Raw genomic sequence first — 22014 nt, 5'->3', positions numbered from 1 at the left:
GTAAGAATCTATTTTCTATATTTTTCAGAGAGCACATGCACACACCGGGTGGGGGAGGGGCAGAGTGAGCGGGGAGAGGGTGAACCCCAACCAGGCTCCATGCCTGATATGGAACCTGACTTGGGGCCTCAATCCCACAACCCTGAGATAATGGCTTGAGCTGAAATCAAGAGTTGGATCCTTAACTGACTGAGTCACCCAGGTTCCCCCTTTCTATGTATTTTCAACAGCAAGGAATTTAGTAAAAGATATTTTGTAAATGGAAGAATTTTTTTCCTTTTATCTAAAGGAAACCGATGCAAATCATGTTCCTAAAGATGTTCACTCTAACTTACTTAAATAGTAGAACATTTGAAAACATAAAATTTTCACTTATAAAATTATGGAAAATCAGCATTGTATCATAGTGTGGTAATTATTTTACCACAGTACCAGATAAGAAAAAACTAAAATTTTAGTACTGTGAATGTCTGACATTTATGAAGGTGGCCACAAATTAGAAAGTAACAAAAGGTTGTAATAGTTTTAGTTGCAATATGATTGATTTCTCCTTTTTAATATTTCTTTGTAAGTTTTATACTCTTTTAAAGGATGTACTATTCTGTGGTTGGGATTGAAGAAATGAAAACAAACTTAGGTAAGAGAAAAATGTATTTCTTTTTTTTTTAGTATAAAGGTAAGTTGGGTCATTTTATATTGGTTCTTACTTAACATATTAGTACACATGTACTAAGGCAAAAGGGCTTTCTCTCCCCACCTACCACTCTCACATAAATGCAATGACCTAGAACTTTACTATTTTAAAATCTTTTTTTTTAAGATTTTATTTATTTATTTGTCAGAGAGAGTGAGCACAAGCAGAGTGGCAGGCAGAGGCAGAGGGAGAAGCAGGCTCCCCACCGAGTAAGGAGCCTGATGCGGGACTCGATCCCAGGACGCTGGGATCATGATCTGAGCTGAAGGCAGCCGCCCAACCAACTGAGCCACCCAGGCATCCCGGACTTTACTATTTTAATCACAGGGCAGTTCAGCCTTTTCCAAAGAGATGTGCTAATCTGCTTATATTGCAGTTTATTCCCCACTCCCACCCAACTCCCACTCCTTATTTTTCATTCAGTTATATGAGAAGAATCTAGGAAAAATTCAAGATAATGCCCTACTCCAATGGAAGAGGTAAGATAATGGATGAAATTGAACCAAAGTGAAACTGTTAAAGGGGCACCTCACTGGCTCAGTCCGGAGAGCATGCAACTCTTGAACCTGGGGTTGTAAATTCAGTCCCCACACTGGATATACAGGTTACTTAAAATCCTTAGGTGCACCTGGGTGGCTCAGTCATTAAGCATCTGCCTTCCACTCAGGTCATGATTCCAGGGTCCTGGAATCGAGCCCACATTGGGCTCCCTGCTCGGTGGGAAGCCTGTTTCTCCCTCTACCACTCCCCCTTTCTTAGTGTTAAATCTTAATTAGCTGTGGTCAGTTCAAAACTTTTTTCCCCCAAAACGTGAACCCTAAAAAGCACCCTGCTTATCTTCATGCTAACATTTTTATTGAGGTTTTATATAGTAAAATGTGTGCCTTCCAGCCAAGTACCACTAGGAACATTCCTTGTAGTCAGACAAGTTGGGTTTACTGCTCACTGCAGCAAAGGGGACATACAATATTGGGTTTGTGTTTATTGACTTAGAGAAGGTTTAAGGAAGTGGAGCTTTGTCTGGATTGGATGTTGTCAGGAATCAGGGCAATTCTATAACTGCGTATCTTAATTAATTTTATCCATAAGGAGGGAAGACTAAAGGAAGGCTAAAATTGTAATTGGTAAAGAAGTAGCAGTCATTGATAATATCCAGGGGTGTTTAGCATTTTGTGGCTTGAATAATGTTCATGTTTTATTGTATTTAGATATGATTACAGGGTGATCTTGTTTTTGTCTTGATCCACCAGGCTCACAGAGTTGCCTACCTGCTGCTGATGTTATGTGAACTCATAACAAGATCTCGTTGACAGTACCAGGCTAGTTCTTACATGTCACCAGCAGCTTCTCTCTTTCTCAACTATATAAAGAGCATAAATCTTTTTTTTCCCCAAAGATTTTATTTGAGAGAGAAAGAGAGAGAGTGTGCATGAGCAGGGGGAGGGGCAGAGGGAGAGAAACCCAAGCAGACTCCACGCTGAGCACAGAGCCTCACATGGGGCTCCATCTCAGGACCCTGAGATGATGACCTGAACCAAAACCAAGAGCTGGACGCTTAACCAACTGAACCACCCAGGCACCCAAAAAGCATAAATCTTAAGTGCACAGCTTGATGTCATTTTATCAACTTTATTGATTTAATTTATATATAATAAATTACACTTAGTCTACAGTTGAATTTTGAAAGGTGATACCCCTGTAACTACCATGACAAGTAAGATGCGGAACATTTCCATCGCTTGAGAGAGTTCCTCATGGCCCTTTATAGAGGTTAACTATAACCTCTCCCACCACACCTGGTCCCAGACAACCAATGATCTGCTTTAGGTCACTGTAGATTAGCTTGTATTTTCTGGAATTTCGCAAAAAGGAATCATACAGTACTTATTCATTTGTGTATGGCTCGTTCACTTAGAGTGCTTTGGGCATATGGTTTTCTTTTGGGTGTATTCCCAGGAGTGGAATCCCTCAGTTAGTCATTATGTTTATATTTTACCCTATTAGAAACTGCTAAACTGTCTTCAACAGAGGTCATTTCATTTTACATTCCCACAAACAATATTGGAGAGTCCTGGTTACTCTATATTCTCACCAGCACTTCATACTGTCAATCTTTTATTCCCTCCCCCACCCTCAGCCTGTATTGTCAATCTTTCTAATTTTAGCTATTCTATTGCTTAGTTGTAGGATCTCATTGTGGTTTGTTGTTGTTGTTGTTGGTTGTTGTTATTTTTTAATAGGCTATATGCCCCATATGGGGCTTGAACTCATGATCCTGAGATCAACTTGGATGCAATACTGATTGAGCCACGTGCTCACTGTGCCTTTTTATTTTTTAAAGATTTATTTATTTATTTGAGAGAGAGAGATAGCATGTGCATGCATGAGTGGGGGAAGGGGCAGAGGGAGAGAATCTTCAAGCAGACTCCGGACTGAGCTCAGAGCCTGACATGGTGCTGGTTCTCACGACCCATGAGATCAGGACCCGAGGTGAAACCAAGAGTCAGACGCTTTGCTGACTAAGCCACCCTGGCACCCCCCCCAATTGTGTTTTAAATGGCATTTCCATGATAACTAGTGATGTTGATCATCCTTTTGTGTGCATTTATTGGCCACTCTTGTATCTTCTGTTTGAAATATCTAGTAAGACTGAAGGTTTTTGTTGCATGTCAGTACTTACCTCAAAAAAGCAAATAAGGGGGCTCCTGGGTGGCTCAGTGGGTTAAAGCCTCTGCCTTTGGCTCGGGTCATGATCCCGGGGTCCTGGGATCGAGCCCCGCATCGGGCTCTCCGCTCAGCAGGGAGCCTGCTTCCTCCTCTCTCTCTCTCTCTCTCTGCCTGCCTCTCTGCCTACTTGTGATCTCTGTCTGCCTGTCAAATAAATAAAATCCTAAAAAAAAAAAAAAGAAAAAAGAAATAGGACCTAGAGGCTGAGGTTCTGAATGTATTGGTTATAGCAGAGAAATCATGAGTAGCATTGGGATACCGAAGAAGGAGAAGTCTGAAGGACAATACACCTGAATAATGGAAAGCTAGAAGAACTTACTTTTTAAAAAATATGACCTAGGGGGCGCCTGGGTGGCTCAGTGGGTTAAAGCCTCTGCCTTCGGCTCAGGTCATGATCCCAGGAATCTGGGATCAAGCCCCGCATCAGTCTCTCTGCTCAGCAGGGAGCCTGCTTCCTCCTCTCTCTCTCTGCCTGCCTCTCTGCCTACTTGTAATCTCTGTCTGTCAAATAAATAAATAAAAATCTTTAAAAAAAAATGACCTATAAGACAAAGTTCTTAGGAGGGACATCTTTTCCATAGGTAAGATTTGACCTTAAGACTTGCTTCAATAGAGATCTACACAAAACTTAGGGAATTGATGAGAATCAATTAAAAAGAAGCCTGTTGGGGAAGGTGTGTGTTATGGTGAGTGCTGTGAAGTGTGTAAACCTGGCGATTCACAGACCTGTACCCCTGGGGCTAATAATACATTATATGTTTATAAAATTTTTTTTTAAAAATGTGAACATATACTGAAAAAAAAAAAGGAAGCCTGAATATAGAATTACTTAATGAATAGGCACTTCCACATTACTGGTTTTCATATCCTTTCAAATATGTCTTTATGAAAATCTCTTGCTCCTCCCACTTCAGATGAAATAGAGGATAAGAAGATAACCACCCAAATACCCTGGGATATGTAGTTTGTAGCATAGCAAATAGGAAGTCTGGCTTAAATTGTGTGTGCGCCAGTGCGGTCATGTGTGCACCAAAATCCAGGACCATGGCTTAGATCTGAAGTGAGCACTGGATAATAGGACGATCAAATTTAGAGAGGCAAGCTGGGGCACTGCCATATGAAACAAACAACTTCCCATAACAATATGGCATATAAATAATAATAATACATATATGCATTAATATGAAAAGGATTTATTTGAAATTAAATATTATTGTCCTACTTTTGTCATATCCACACTATCATTTAAACAAAACTATAGAACAATAGCAATTAGTAATAATTTTTTGTAGGACTAAATAAAAATAAGAAAATATAAATGTTTTTATAGTTTTTTTGTTCTCTGATTCAGCAATTTAACTGCTTTGAAATTTAAATTTTGTAGTCCATATTACTGTGTGTATGTATGTATATATTATATAAAATATACATCTATGTATATTTTTTAAGTAATCACTGTAACCATTGTGGGGCTTGAACTCACAACCCAGAGATCAAGAGTTACATGCTCTACTGAATGAACCATCCAGGTGCTCCATTATTGGACATTAAGACACAAAGATGTCAGGGGCGCCTGGGTGGCTCAGTCAGCTAAGCGTCTTGAGTTGGTTTCAGCTCATGATCTTGGGGTCATGAGATTGAGCCGGCTTCACAATCAGCATGGAATCTCCTTGAGATCCTCTCTCTCCCTTTGCCCCTCCCCGCCTCAAATAAATAAAAAGATACAACGATGTCACACTTTTTAAAAGGAGAATGGAAATATAATAGAATCAATTAAGCATATATTACCTATGTGCAAGAAAAATTAATAAGGACATGTTTCCTTCTGTCCTTTGGTGTAACAGGTTATTGTTACTCATCTCTTTTTCCAATAATACTTCTGGTCTAAGACATCATTTTTCATGTATATGGGTAAAAAGGAATATAGGCAAAATAAAATTCCCTTTGACTTGTAGCTCTGCTCTCATCAAGCCCACATTACAGATTCTTGGTGTCAGCCCAATGTGATGACATCAAATACCCTCTCAACAGAAGCATTTGAGCATGGAACATATAGGATTTTACTCACAAGCAAGAACATGTTTTTAGACTTGTAGATGATCTCTGGGACCCTGGAATGTCCTGCCTGGTAGGAGTATTTTTGTTTGATTGGGAGCTTTGGCCACCAGACAGTCTAGACTGTCTAGAGTTATGATGGGGGCTTTAGGACACACCATTACCAGCTGTGACCTCTGGAGGAACTGGAGACTAAAGGTAAGAGTTTGAACCTTCAGAAGGAGCTGGAGACTATAGATCAGCCTCATGGGAAGAATGTAATTGAGCCCTAGGAATAACTCTGGCAACCAAAGGCTCAGGCAAGCTTTCCTGTGGGAATTATCCCATGTCATAACCAGGAAGAGGTAATGCCATCCCTGACACCATGGGAAGAGGATGACTGGAAGTTCCACATTTTGATCCCTCCCACAGTTTGCCCTATGCATCTCTTTAGCTGATTCTAATTTGTATCTTTTTGCTCTAAAAATAATCATAGGTGCATTGTTTTCCTGAGTTGGGATTTGTTCTGCTGTTCTGCAGAATTTCTGAAACTTAAGAGTGGTCAGAGGAACCCCTGAATTTGACAAAAGATTTGTATTATTCATCACATCAGCAAATTAAAGGGGAAAAACATGATGTTCACACCAATGGATGACGAAATGACTTCTGACAAAATCTAGCAGGCATTAAGTAAAACAGGGATGGAATGAAAAGTTATGTATAACAAAGACTATTTAAATCGAGGCATTACACTAAATGTTTAGATACATGATTTCCGTCAAAATGGAAAAAATAAATGTATCCCCACCAATACTTAAACCTTATTCTGACAATACCAGCTACTGCTATGAGAAATGTATATAAAATATAAATATTGAGGGAACTTTTTTCTACTTACAAATGCCATGACCACATGGCAGAAAATTTAACACTAGAAATAAAAAGAGTAAGATTATCTGGTAAGGTTAAAAAAAAAAAACAACTATCTAAATTAAAATGTTAGCAAAACAATAAATGCCCTAACATAGTTATACTTGTCACCTTGAGAAAAAATAACTCCAATATTTACAAATGTGTAGTACCTGGAATATTTTACAAATCATGACCAACCAATGAGATAACCCCCCCAAAATAGAGAAAATACATGAATAAAAAAAGCACTGTTAAGAGAAACATGACTGGCCAATAAACACATATGAAAAAGATGCACTAGTCACTTGTAATCAGGGAAATACTGAAACCAGTAACAGAAGCAGGAAACTCTGGACACTCATTTCAGGGATTAGAGGGATTCAAAATTGGTGCAATGATGGAGCAACCATCTGACAACATGTAAAGCGGAGAGTATGTACAGAGATTTCTAGATATGCACCTTAGATTCTTCAAATAAATCAGAAAATACACAAAATGATGTTCAATATAGCATTTTTATTACAGTGAAAAATTATGTCCTAATTACTATTTAACAGAATATTTAAGCATGTTTAATATGTACATATCAAGGACCAAACTAGAATCTTTCACATTCTATAGAAAAGCACTAGCCCTCAAGATCCAAGCAGGAAGCTTTCAGAATATGACGTGAGCTTCGAAGAAAAATGCCCTTTCTTCACCCCAATGCCAACACACTCACCATAATGTCTGAAATGATGTTCTCGAAGACATTCATTGTGGTAATGGAAGCATCTATCAAAGTGGTTCACATTCTAAAGATGGTAAGAGATACTGGGTATGAGAATTCCACAATGAAGTAAGTTCGAGATACACTGTGTTAAATAAAAATCTCTTTACTGGGGCGCCTGGGTGGCTCAGTGGGTTAAAGCCTCTGCCTTCGGCTCAGGTCATGGTCCCAGTGTCCTGGGATCAGCCCTGTGCTCAGCGGGAAGCCTGCTTCCCCTGCCTCTCTGCCTACTTGTGATCTCTGTTAAATAAATAAAAATCTTTATTTAAAAAAATCTCTTTACTGTATCTTTTGACAAGCTGATGATGTGTCCTTGGATTTTCCCACAAGCAAATGCTCTGCTGCATTTACACATTTCCCCGAGAAATCTTTCTTTCCCCCAGATATCATCAAGGACTAGAATACCCCAAAACAAGTTTGTGGAGAACATTGAGTTAAGAGGCCTTACACTCTGTTAAACACAGCTCTTCTGGAGATATCTGAGACTTGGGAAAGGCAAACACATGGATCTATTAGTGAAGACTGATTTTGTAATTCTAAATACATCTTATTTAGAATTAAGATGAATCTTCATAAATGAAGCTGGTCTAGATTTTGCTTTTTAGGAGCTATCTTCACTTAGGTTTGTATCAGGATTATTTTAGCTGTGCAGAATTAATTGGTAGAATTTTGTGAAGGATTATCTATTTCTTAAAGCTTTTACCTGCACAACTATCAAACTTTTTCTTAAGCAGGGAGTTCATATACACACACACATTTGCTTATTGGGTCTATTTGAGTCAAAAAAAAAAGTAACCCCCTATATTTTAGGTATTGGAATACGTATAGCATATATATATCTATATAGATACAGATATCAATATAGATATAGTATTGCATTGCAATTAAAACTTTCTGGATAATCTGTAGCTACGTCATCTTTATCATGGTCAATGTTCTAAATGCATTATCTTTCATTTTCTTCTTCTTGATTAGATTTCCGAAAATCTAATCATTATTAGTACTGGATTAAATCTACTACTGTCTAGTCCTTAATTTCTGTTTTTAGTTGTGCTTTGCTTCTCTTTTGTAGGTTTTATTCTTTCTGTGTCTGGTTTCTTGACATTAAGTATTCACTCTCCCTTAATACACGTATTTATGTGACAGGCCCTGTTGACTGCTGTGGATAAGGTGAAAATGAAGACTAGGTCCACAAATCAAACTTCCTTACAATGCATTAAAGGGGACAAATTTCTCACAGAACAGAACTTTGGTGACATCTGACAAGTTTAGATGCACACATCTCATTAATAATCATTTCTAAGTAACCTATATCAGTTTTGATCTTAAACATTTTATTACTGAAACTTTCAAACATGTAAAAAAGTAGAAATACTAGAACAATGAACTCCCAATACAAAAAAAAAAAAGAACCCCCAATACAAACCACTATGCTTCAATAATTATCAACATTTTGCCAATCTACTTCCCAGCTCTCTTTGCCAATTCTTTTTTCTTTCCCTGGAGTATTCGAATGCAAATCTGGTGTCTTACCATTTCTTAAATATGTATGTATCTCTAACACATAGAACCTCTTCTCTTTTAACCACATTGATATTATCATCCCTAACAAAATTAGTATTTCTAAATATCAACTAATACTCAATGCACATCCACATTTTCCCCACTGTCTTCCAAAATCTTTTTACATTTTGTTCAAATTAGGTCCAAGCAATGCCCACATACTGAATTTAGTTGATAGATCTCTGAAGTCTCTCAATCTGTAACTGCTGCTCTTCCCCTCTTCTTGTTCACGCCACTCACTAGTTGAAGAAATCAGGGTCACTTGTTTTGTAGAATTTTACACATTCGGGATCTGCTTGGCTACTTCCTTTTGGTGCTATTAACTCTGTTCCTCTATCCCCCAAATTCTCATTTTTAAAGAGTTTGATTCAAAGGTTTGCTTCCTTCAGTTCACTTTTGGCAGTAAGGCTTCGGAGGCAGTGGTATTTCCTATTGCATTTTATCAGGATGTGGATGTTATCTGATAGTCCCACTTTTATAGAGGTTAAAATTGATCAAAGGATTCAGAGGTGGTCAGCTTGATAAATCCACTGTAAAGTTCTCACTATAAAATATTTCACCCAATAGTTTTAATATCCACCAAAGATAATTTTCTGGACCCATTATTCCATTAGGGAACTAGAAAATGGTAATTTTTCTGATCCTTTCATTCTTTCTGTATTCACTGGTTTCTTACAAAGGAAACAAAACAAAAACGTTTTAATTTGAGGAGGCTTTTCGTGGCCCTGAAAGTTGGTTCACATGCAAAAAGCAAAATAAATACTTATTTTCCCCCTTATTAATTTTCAGAATGAGTTGGTGCCCAAGCATCTTCCATTGCTGACCAAACAGTGCAGCTGTAACCAAGTACACTATCAAACTACTAGTGGGGTCATGGCAAACGACTCAACTCCCACTGGTTGATGATGGGGCAATTTGAGCATCAAACCGTATACTGCCTGTAATGGAATGATCTTTCTTTTATATGACTTTTACATACAAACATACACACACAGGTGCACACATACACACAATATTAAATTTCCAACTGGTTAGTTTCTGCCATCTTTTTGATATTTCTAATTAATCTTTAACAGTGGTCAGACAACAGGAATTCCAAAACATTTACTTTTTGGAATTTATTATGGGAAAATAATTTCACATTTTTCTGATTCTTCAATAGTTGTATGCTTAACCTCACATTCATGAAATTTGTAAGCTTTCTTTTCAGCATGATATGACTGATGCAGCTCAAATGATGAACTCCTCGCATTCAATATAACCTCCTAGATTTTATCTGGAATAAATTATCTTAAGTTTAGTAAGTGCTGAGCAATGACATGAGGCATTTCTACATTTTCTACTTCTACAGTAAATTCCTTTCATATGAATTCACTAATACTAATGATAACAACTGTAGGTAATATTTACAGAAAACATGCTATGTAGCTGCTATTTTTCCAAGCATTAACTACTTAATCCTTAAGACAGTCCTATTACACAGTGTGGCAGGCTGACTCTGAAATGGTCCCTACAGCCTGGTATTCATATTCTTGTATAATCCTCTACCTTTGAGTATGGGGTAACACAGTAACTTACTTCTAACGAGTAGAAGACAGCAAAGGTGACTAACAGGTATTATTTTGGTGATTAGGTCACACAAGATTACTGCTTCTATGATGCTAGTAGACTACTGCACTCTTAGCTTGCACACTTAATAAGCAGTCATGTTGAAGAAGCCCATGTGGCAAGGAACTAAGGTCAGCCTTCAGCCAGCTAGAAACCAACAGCCATGTGAGATTGGAAATGGATCCCTTCCCCTGTTGAGCCTTCAGATGAGACCCCACCCTGGCTAAAACCTTTAGTTTAGCTTTTTGAGAGACCATGAAGCAGAGGACCCAAAAAAGTTATGCCCAGACACCTGACCCATAGAAATTGTGAGATAATGTGTATTATTTTAAGCTACTAAGTTTGTGGCAATTTATTACACAGCAATAAATAACTAATATACATAGGTACTATTATCACCATTTTACAAGTGAGCAAAATGAGGCACAGAAGTTTAAGTACCTTGTCCAATAACACACTGGTAATAAAGGAGTGAAATGGGGATAATGACAGATAAGGCTAAAGATTTTCCTACATTCATTGTATTATTCCCTCATACCAATTTGTTGAAGATGAACAATGTTTGGTGATAGAAGGCTTTTAAAGCAACATATTTTTTTCAGTAATAGAAAATTTCTTATGCTTAGCTGAATCATGAAGCAAAATTCTCAAAAATGATTTTTCAGAGATCCTGTAACATAATGTACAATTGAAAGCTTTCTTGTATTAAACTCCATTATGAATTTTCTGATGTTGAGTAAGATGTGAATGTTGTCTAAAGGCCTTCTTACATTCTTTACATTTGTAGGGTTTCTCCCCAGTATGAATTCTCTGGTGTTGAGTAAGGAATGAATAAAGTCTAAAAGCCTTACCACATTCCTTACATTCATAAGGTTTCTCACCAGTATGAATACTCTGATGCTGAGTAAGTTGTGAGAGCAGTCTAAAAGGTTTCCTACATTCCTTACATTCATAAGGTTTCTCACCAGTATGAATACTCTGATGCTGGGTAAGCTGTGAGAGCAGTCTAAAGGCCTTCCCACATTCTTCACATTCATAAGGTCTTTCACCAATATGAATGCTCTGATGTGAAATAAGTTGTGAGTAACTACTAAAGGTCTTCCAGCATTCCATACATTCATAGGGTTTCTCACGAGTATGGATTCTCTGATGGCGAACAAGTTGTTGCCTTAGTCTAAAAGTCTTCCCACATTCCTTACATTCATAGGGTTTCTCACCAGTATGAATACTCTGATGGACCGTAAGTTGTTGGCATATTCTAAAAGCCTTTCCACATTCCTTACATTCATAAGGTTTCTCACCAAAATGAATTTTCTGATGTACTCTAAGGTCTGGACCACATACAAAGGCCTTCCCACACTCCTTACATTCATAGAGTTTCTCAGCAGTATGAAGTCTCTGATGTCGAGTAAGGTGTGTACACTGCCTAAAGGTCTTACCACATGCCTTACATTCATAGGGTTTCTCACCAGTGTGAATTCTCTGATGTCGGGCAAGTTGCTGATGTACTCTGAAGGCCTTTCCACACTCCTTACATTCATAGGGCTTTTCACCAGTATGAAGTCTCTGGTGTTGAGTAAGTTCTTGGAGCACTGTAAAGGCCTTCCCACATTCCTTACATTCATAGGGCTTCTCACCAGTATGAAGTTTGTGATGTCGAATAAGGTGTGCACGCTGTCTAAATGCCTGCCCACATTCCTTACATTTATAAGGTTTCTCACCAGTATGAATTCTCAGGTGTTGACTAAGTGTTGAGCGACGAATAAAGGTCTTCCTACATTCCTTACATTCATATAACTTTTCTCCATTATGAACTCTCTGATATTCAGCAAGAAAATTATGCTTTTTGTAAGTGGTCATTTTTTCAGAAGTAATTTTCACTTGCCCAAAATATCCCCCTTGTGATTCTTTTTGCTCCTCACTCTTGCCTTTGCATTCCCAATCATTTCTAAAAATGGAGTCCTGAAGACTATAGCTTTTAATTCTTTCCATTATCTCCCACTGGAATGAATATATTTCATAAATGTCCTTTTCTGGAGATAAAGTATTGGTCCTGTATCTGGACTCCAAATCTGAAAGAAAACAGAAGGCAAACACACACTATATTCCTGTGACAGAAGAAAGAAAACTTCTATAGAGAAATAAAAGGCACCTAAAATAATGTCTATTACAAGTGAATGGATTAGGTATCTCTAAAATAGGCACTTCTGCGGAACCTAAAAAAACCCTTATCTTCTGCAAAATTACACACCAAAAAACTAAGAGTTTATGAAGAAAACAGGGCTGGAGGAGACCACTCAAACCTTATGCGACTTTATTGGCAGAGCCTTAACAAATATAACAATTGATATTTCAAGAGATGAGTCAAAAGGCAGTTCAGCGCAGCTGAAGGCCACTTCATGGATACTAAAATGCACACACAAAAAAGTGGAAATGCTATATTTCAGGTGCTGAGACACTCTGATGAAAAAAAAAAAAAAAGCCCTGAGCCAGCAAGGCTCCCATTGCTAAGGTAGGAACAGGGTAAAATGTAACCTGTCTCCAGCTAGAAGCCATGCAAGGTTGACGGTATCTACATCTGGGAGACAGTCTTGGATGCAGACACTTATTCATTTTTTTCATATAGAGGTGAAAGGGCAACCAACAATAAAGCATCAAGTTGGACAGTTTGCCTTTCCTGATGAATGTTTTAAGTTTACTTCTATTCTGGCTTCATTCCAATAGGAAAATGACCTGTAAACCAAATAACTCACACATTAATATTGCTATCATTCCCTATTCCCTATCACTGTTGAGCTTATTTTTATTTTTGTATTGCAGGTTATTAAGGAACAGACTACTCTTACACATTTAAAAAAAAAAAAAAGCAAAGGAGGGGTGCCTGGGTGGCTCAGTGGGTTAAAGCCTCTGCCTTCAGCTCAGGTCATGATCCCAATGTCCTGGGATCGAGCCCCACATCAGGCTCTCTGCTCAGCAGGGAGCCTGCTTCCTCCTCTCTCTCTCTCTCTGCCTGCCTCTCTGCCTACTTGTGATCTCTATCTGTCAAATAAATAAATAAAATCTTAAAAAAAAAAAAAGGCAAAGGAAACACAGAGAATGGAGTACAGGACTGGAGATAAGGTTGGTGATTACAGAAACAAGTTAAATCAGTGATGAGAATCACCTGAAAGTTTCTTAAAATTATACAGAGGTATTTTTAACTGACTGAAACATAATCTATAGGACTAAGTCCTGGGTGTGTTTTTGTTTTGTACTTATATACATTCTCCAGCAAATGATTCTGATGCTGATCAATATTTGAGTCTCTCCACTTAAATGTTTTTAATGATTTCTCTTTATAATTAGAATCAAATATAAATACCTGAATATAGATAATAAGCTGGTATCTGCTTATCAGTGCCTCTCTCATTTACTCTCTCCGTTCATGCCACAAAGGCCTCTTTTCAGCTCACAAAAGGCACTACCACTGTTCCCATTAAATAGGACCCTTTGCAGGTTGTTCCTTCTTCGAGAAATCCTCTGCCTGCATGGCTGACTTCCCTTCACCATCAGGTCTCAATCAAAAATCACTTCTTCCAAAAGCCATTCCTGCTGATCCTGTTTAAAACTATGCACTGTATATTCTATCCCAGCAACTGGTTGCCCTTTTCTGTCCCAATTTTGGAATATTTATTAATTTTCCCACTTGTTATTCTGTTAGTTTCTTACCCTTAAGCTTCCTTAATGGCAGAAACAAACTCTAAAGCCCATTTACCATTAAATAACAAACCCCAAATACACAATGGATGTTACTCATTTAATTCCCATAATTATGTCATCACTAATGAATATGAACATGTTTCTAATCTTTTTAAAATGTACTACAATAGGGGAGCCTGGCTGGCTCAGTCAGTGGAGCATGCAACTCTTGATCTTGGGATTCTGAATTTGAGCTCCCCATTGGGAGTAGAGTTTAGCTAAAAAAAAAAAAAAAAAAAAAAAAAAAATACTACAATGATTTACTTTTCTCCTCTAGAGTTTATACTATTACTTACCAGTGCTACATTTATTCAAATTTTTGTTCCTTCATACCTCTTCTAGGTGTTCCCTCCCATTCCATATAGCTAAAGCAATGTTTGTACGTCCCAGAAAACTATCTCAAATATCTTTCAATTATCCTAACATTGAAAGGTTTATGAAATCCTTAGCAAAAAGACATAGGCAGATATTGAGTATAGCAGAATGACAGTCAAATATGGAATGGTACCTGGGATCACCTGAGTGCAAAAGAGGAAAAATAAAGGCTATGTTGGATATAGGGTCAAAGACAATAATCCAGATGGGGGACATGAATGAGAAAATCTAAAAGTTGAATGAAGTAAGCAAAGATAGGGGGACAAGTGGGACAGGAGTGATAAGAAAGGTTTTTTCTATGACTACGGTACAAATGTATAAAACTGCTAATATGACTCAAAAAACCTCATCACTATAAAACGTGAGACTTTGAAACTATTCTAAACTTGATTATGGTGGTGGTTACATAACTATGCATTTGTCAAAACTCCTAGATACTAAAAAGAATGAACTTTATTTTATTTATTTATTAAATTTATTAATTTATTTATTATTAATAATAAATTTATTATTTATATTATATTATAATATGATTATTATATAATTATTATATAATTATATATTATTATATATAATCATATAATTATTATATATAATTATATATTATTATATATAATTATATAATTATTATTATATAATTATAATTAATTATTAATTTATTATTTATTTATAAAATTTATTTATTAAATAAATATATTTAAATTATATTTTAGAATAAGCCAGACTTATAAGATATTTTTAAAATATAAACACAGAAAAAGATGTCAATTCCCACTAATTTATAAAAATAATGCACTCTTGGGGGTGCCTGGGTGGCTCAGTGGGTTAAAGCTTCTGCCTTCGGCTCAGGTCATGATCCCAGGGTCCTGGGATCGAGCCCCGCATCAGGCTCTCTGCTCCGCGGGGAGCCTGCTTCCTCCTCTCTCTCTCTCTCTCTCTGCCTACCTCTCTGCCTACTTGTGATCTCTATCAAATAAATAAATAAAATCTTTTAAAAAAAAATGCACTCTTAGGGAATATGTGGGAACTCTCTACCACCTGCTCAATTTTGCTGTCAACCCAAAACTGCTCTAAAAATTAAGTCTATTAAAAGAGGGGTCCTGGGGCGCCTGGGTGGTTCAGTGGGTTGGGCCTCTGCCTTTGGCTCGGGTCATGATCTCAGGGTCCTGGGATTGAGCCCCGCATCGGGCTCTCTGCTCGGCGGGGAGCCTGCTTCTCCCCCCTCTCTCTGCCTGCCTCTCTGCCTACTTGTGATCTTTCTCTCTGTCAAATAAATAAATAAAATCTTAAAAAAAAAAAAAAAAAGAGGGGTCCTGGGTGGCTCATTTGGGTAATAAGCATCTGACTCTAGGTTTCGGCTCAGGTCATGATCTCAGGGTTGTGAGATCAAGCCCTGCATCAGACTCCACACTGGGTGTAGAGCTTGCTTAAGATTCTTCTCTCCCTCTCCCTCACCCCTCCAATCTCTCTCTCTCAAAAAAAAAAAAAAAAAAAAAGGCAGCAATATATATATCCAAATAGAAATCTCATAACTGAAAAACAGCTAAAATTGAGAATTTATAACAGATATTTTTTTTTTTTTTTTTTTTTTTTAAAGATTTTATTTATTTATTTGTCAGAGAGAGTGAACGCAGGCAGACAGAGAGGCAGGCAGAGGCAGAGGGAGAAGCAGGCTCCCTGCTGAGCAAGGAGCCCGATGTGGGACTCGATCCCAGGACGCTGGGATCATGACCTGAGCCGAAGGCAGCCGCTCAACCAACTGAGCCACCCAGGCGTCCCTATAACAGATATTTTTAACAGCAGATTAGACTTAGCAGAAAAGATCAGTGAACTAGGAAATGGGTTTATAGAAGCAGTACAGGAACAAAAGAGTAAGAAAAAAAGAAAAAACAAAAAACAGAAAAGAACATAAAGGACACATGCGACAATTTAAAAAGGTCTAACATACGTGTGACCTGAGTCCCAGAAAGAGAGAGGAGCAAAAATGGGAAAGAAACAATACTTGAATATATAACAACCAAGAATTTTTCAAAACTGACAAGATACGAAGCCTAATTTAATTCCTTAAAACAGCAAAGAGAATACATACACCACAATATAAAACTAGATACACCACAGTAAATCTCTGAAAACCAAATAAAAAAGAAAATTCTAAAGGAGTCATAAGGGAAAAAAAATACCTCCAAAACAATGCCTCCAAAGGAATTACAATATGACCAAAAAACTGCTGCTAAATGGAAATGACAGAAGCCAAAAGACAAGATATTTGCTAAGAGAAAATAACTGCCAATCCAGAATTCTATCCAACAAAAACAAAGACAAAATTCTGTACCCTTTAAAAATATTTTCAAACAAAACCTAAGAGAATTCATTGCCAAGAGACACAATAAAATAAATATTTAAGGAAGTTCTTCATGTACAGAGAATATGATTCCAAAGAGAAGCATGGCAGTGCAGAAAAAAATGAGCACCATAAGAGGTAAACATGTAGGTAAATCTAAATAAGTACTGGGGTGCCTCGGTGGCTCAGTCGGTTAAGCGCCTGCCTTCAGCTCAGGTCATGATCCGAGTCTTGGGATCAAGCCCCGTGTCGGGCTCCCTGCTCAGCGGGGAGCCTGCTTCTCCCTCTCCCTCTGCTGTTCCCCCTGTTGTGCTCTCTCTGTCAAATAAATAAGAAAGATCTTTAAAAATACATAAATAAAATATTATTAATATCTTCACAGTATTGGGAAAGATATTAAAGGAATTAATTCAAGGTGCAATGTAGTAAGAATCCATGTTTTAATTTCTAGGGCAACTCTGAGAAGAAAAAAAGTACATGTAACTAACACACTCAAGAGGCAAAAGCTAAAATCAAAATATTTTTTTAAAAATAAATAAATAAAATCAAAATATTTGATTAATCCAGCAAAGGCAGGAGAGGAAAAAAAGGAAGAAGGAATATGTTGAACCACCAGAAAAAATTAGGAAGGTACTAGATTTGCACCTCAATAAGTAAGAAAATTACTTAAATGCAGATGGATAAAATAACATCAACTAAAAGACAAAGATGCTTCTTACCCATATTGGGGGAAGGAAGCCGTGTGAGGAGTCCAATCTAGGTAAAGAGGACACCCCCCATGAGGGCAGCCTCAGGCTGATTGTTGAAATACAAGCAAGGTGAGGAGAGTATCTGGACAGAGGAGCAGACCAACATGTATTGTGCAAACCTACCGTGAATCTAACTCTACCTCCCACCACCGCCATTCCAATCAAAACCACTATCATCTTCAACCAGGACAAAAGAAATAACCTCCCGACTGATATTCCTTCTTTCCATCTTGCCCCTATTCAGTTGTTTCCTTTTTATTCTGAAAAAACTGTAGATTCCTACGAGGTTGCAGAGAAATATACAGGAAAGTCTGATGCAGCCTACACCCAGCCTCTCTCAGTGTTAACATCTTACCATAACCACAGTATAATACTCAAACCAAGCAATTCTCCCAGTTTTCCTCTAAATGATATAGCTTTCATTTTTTGGTAAGTTTATTTTTTTTATTATTTTTAGTAATCTCTATACCCCACAACCCCAAGATCAAGAGTTGCATGCTCCTCTAACTGAACCAGTCAGGCCTCCCTAGCTTTCATGTTTTTTACATAAAATTTATATTGAGTTAAAATTTTTTTTTCATATTTAGCTTTTATATTTGGTTTTTTATATTTTTTAGTTTTTATATTTAGGTCTAAAATATATCTTTTTTAAAAATTTTTTTTAATTTTATTTTTTTAAAGATTCCATTTATTTATTTGACAGAGACCACAAGTAGGCAGAGAGGAAGGCAGAGAGAGAGAGAAGGAAGCAGGCTTCCCGCTAAGCAGAGAGCCCGATGCGGGGCTCGATCCCAGGATTCTGGGATCACAACCTGAGCCCAAGGCAGAGGCTTTAACCCACTGAGCCACCCAGGCGCCCCAGGTCTAAAATATATCTTAAATTAATTTGGGGATGAAATAGGGGTCAAGATTTTTTTCCCCAGTTATGCCAGCACTATTTGTTGAAAAAACTTTCCTTTCCCCATTGGAATGTTTTGGTGCCTTTGTCAAAAAATAAATGATCATTTAAGCGTGAGTTCTACCTCGAAGGTCTCTGTTCCATTGTTGATCCTTATCCAATATTCAATGTCTTGACTACTGTAGTTTTATTTATTTAATATTTATTAATATGAGAGAAAGAGAGATAATGTAAGCAGGGGGCAGAGGGAGAGAATCTCAAGCAGGCTCCCCACCTAGTCTGGAGCCTGATGCAGGGCTCACTCTCACAATCCTGAGATCATGACCTGAGCTGAAACCAAGAGTTGGACACTCAACATACTGAGCCATCCAGGCGCCCTTTGATTACTATAGTTTTATTTTTATTTTATTTTTTTAAAAGATTTTATTTATTTGACAGTGTGAGATCACAAGCAGGGAGAGATGAAGGCAGAGGGAGAAGGAGAAGCAGGCTCCCCGCAGAGCAGGGAGCCTGATGCGGGGCTCAATACAAGGACCTGGGATCATGACCAGACCTGAAGGCAGTCACTTAACCAACTGAGCCATCCAGCGCCCTGATTACTGTAGATTTTGTAATGAATCTTGAAGTATCTTCAAGTTATGTAGTCTAAATCCTATAATATAGTCTTCCTTTTCCAAGATTACTTTAGAAATGCTAAGTCCATCATTTTTCCATATAAATTTTGGAATCAGCTTGTTAAAACTATAAAATTGACATTTTAACAATACGAAGTCTTCCCATCCCCAAAATAGTCTCCGTTTATTTAGGTCTTTAATTTCTCTTAGCAATGTTCCATGAATTTTAGTGTAGAGGTCTTACATGTTTTGTTAAATTTATTCCTTAATATTTTTTTGACACTAATGTAAATTGACTTAATTTGCTTTCAATTTTCTTAATTGACAATTTATTTTACTTTAAATTCCTCGTGTTTTTTACTTCTAGTATATAAAAACACAATTGATTTTTATATATTAACTTTGTATCCTACGATCTTACTATGATCTTCATTTATTACTTTGAGTAGTTGCTGTTTTGATTCCTTAGGATTTCCTATGTACACAATCATGCTATCTCCAAACAGTTTAACTTCCTTCTTTTTGATTTTATGTCTCTTATTTTTCTTGCCATATTGCAATGCTAGGACCTTCAATTCAATGTTAAATAGATATGGGAAAAGTGGGCACTCTTGCATTGTTCCCAATCTTAAGGGGGAAATTGTTCAATCAAGTATGATGAAGTTTATGACATAGTATTTTTTTTAGCAGTATTTTCTGAGGAAGTTCCCTTGACCTTCCAGTTTCCTGAAAATTTTTATTATGAATGGATGTTGAATTTTGTCATAAGCTATTTCTACATATACACAATCACATGGTTTCTCTCATTCTTGCTAATACTGTGAAAGATATGGATTAATTTTTTTCACACTAATTAATTTTTGAATGTTAAACCAAGCTTGCATTTGCGGGATAACCCTACTTATCATCATTTTTACATATGTTAGATTTAATTTACTAATATTTTCTTAAGGATTTTATATCTATGTTCATGAAGAATAATGAGCCTGTCATTTATTTTTTTTTCCTTTAGTAATTCATTAGGACATAGTATACAAGTTACACTATTCTTGGAAAATGAGTTGGGAAGCTGTTCTTTCCTTTTATGAAGGAATTTGTGTACCACTGTTATTTCTTCTGTAAATATTTAATAGAATTTGCTGGTGAAGCCATTTGAACCTGGTGTTTTCTTAATGGAAAGATTTCTGATAATTAATTCAATTATTTTGACAGATATAAGGTTACTCATATTTTCTTTTTTTATCTTGTATCAGTTCTGATAATTGTGCTTTTCAAGGAGTTTTTCCATTTCGTGAAAGATGTCGAATTTATTGGCATAAAATTGCTCATGGCATTCTCTCATTATTCTTTTAATGGCTATAGGGTGTGAAGCGATAACCCAGTTACTCTTTCATTCTTAGTATTAGCAACTGTTGTTGTCTTTTTTTTTACCTTGATGAATCAAGCTAGGTATTTATCAACTTTGATCTTTTCCAGAAATCAACTTTCGGCTTTATTAATTTTCTCTACTTTTTCTATCTTGTTGATTTCAGCTCTTATGTTTATTATCAACTTTTTTTCTCCTACTGAGAACAGCTCCTTTCTCTGAAGTAGGAGAAAAATATGAGAACTGAGAAAACCAGAGAGTTGTAATCAAAGTGAACATGATGGCCAGATTTAAAAGATTTTAAGGACGCCTGGGTGGCTCAGTTAGTTAGGCAGCTGCCTTCGGCTCAGGTCATGATCCCAGCATCCTGGGATCGAGTCCCACATTGGGCTCCTTGCTCAGCAGGGAGCCTGCTTCTCCCTCTGCCTCTGCCTGCCACTCTGTCTGCCTGTGCTCTCTCTCTCACACTCCCTCTCTCTCTGACAAATAAATAAATAAAATCTTTAAAAAAAAAAAGATTTTAATTTGCTGCCCAGGTCTCAGCCCTTTCCTCCAAAGGCCATGGGCTTTTGAGGAGAGATTTCCAACAACATCTCAAGGCTAACAGGCTTGGCTGATTACCTCCAGTAATTAATTCCCCATCTTGCTCAGCCCTCACTCACCAGAGTAGTGTCTTCTGGTCCCTTCCCTTACAACCATCCAGGGCTCCTTCCCTTCATCCAATAAAGTAATCACATCTGGTTTAGAAATGGAAGGTTCTGCTTAAAAGATAATGTGACATGAAATTGTAAGTCCAAAAGCCAGGTTCAAATTTGGTTAAGTTCATTATTAACTACAGATCAAAATGGTACTTTATAAAGCCTAAGAGCAAATAAATGCAAGGGACTTGAAGAGTACTTATATTAGGGTAACTTCAGGAGCACAAGGAATGGATGGTTAAGAACAGGCCTTAATATAATTTAAACTCATACAAGCTCCGCTGAGGGGCAGTCTTGTGTAGTGGTTGGGAACACACAATCTGGATCCAGACTGCCCGAGTTTAAATCCTACCTTTCTTGCTGTGTTACCTCAGCCAATTATTAACCTCTTATCCCTAAGTTTTCTCATCTGAAATGAGGATAATCATAGTATATTTCTTATAGAGTTGTGAGAATTAATTAATAACACACAATGCTCAGAATAGTATCTAAGTACAAATATATGAAGCTATATATATGTAAATATAATATATATTTATATTTTATATTTATATTTTATATATATTTATATTTATATTTAAACATATATATTTATATATATATATACACACATACATATACACACCTATATGTGTGTATTAGCTATTTTTATTGTTATCCATTTGCTGACAAGACAGTGTCTTCCTGAGACATCTTCTGATCCTTTCTAGGATTATTTACTCAATGTTAAATGCAAAGCTCTTAGATTTTAAATTTCAACCACAAAGCAGGAAAAACTAAATATGTCTGTTATAGGAAACAGAATGTGTTTGCTTGAGCTTTAAATGAACTTTGTGGATCCATTTCATACTTTGTAAGTTCTATAGGCTCCCCTGATTTTTAGAGAGACTCAAAGCCCCTGTGTTTAGGTACTTTCCTTGCAGGCGGA

The 22014-nt window shown here is 37.0% G+C and overlaps 1 protein-coding gene across 1 annotated transcript; it reads right to left on the bottom strand.

The window, feature by feature from the left end:
• Positions 1-6870: 6870 nt before the first annotated feature.
• ZFP14 (ZFP14 zinc finger protein) lies at positions 6871-21142 on the bottom strand. The gene is made up of 2 exons (XM_080829514.1): positions 21051-21142; positions 6871-12379 (listed from the first exon to the last, which is right to left on the bottom strand). Exons 1-2 carry the CDS (start codon positions 21085-21087, stop codon positions 11013-11015), a joined length of 1404 nt encoding a protein of 467 aa, XP_080685640.1. The 5' UTR covers positions 21088-21142; the 3' UTR covers positions 6871-11012.
• Between the last annotated feature and the right edge of the window lie 872 nt (positions 21143-22014).

The sequence above is a fragment of the Martes martes genome (assembly GCF_963455335.1).
Source record: "Martes martes genome assembly, chromosome: 17".
NCBI lineage: Eukaryota > Metazoa > Chordata > Mammalia > Carnivora > Mustelidae > Martes > Martes martes.
This window is presented reverse-complemented; position numbering and strand designations above follow the sequence as displayed.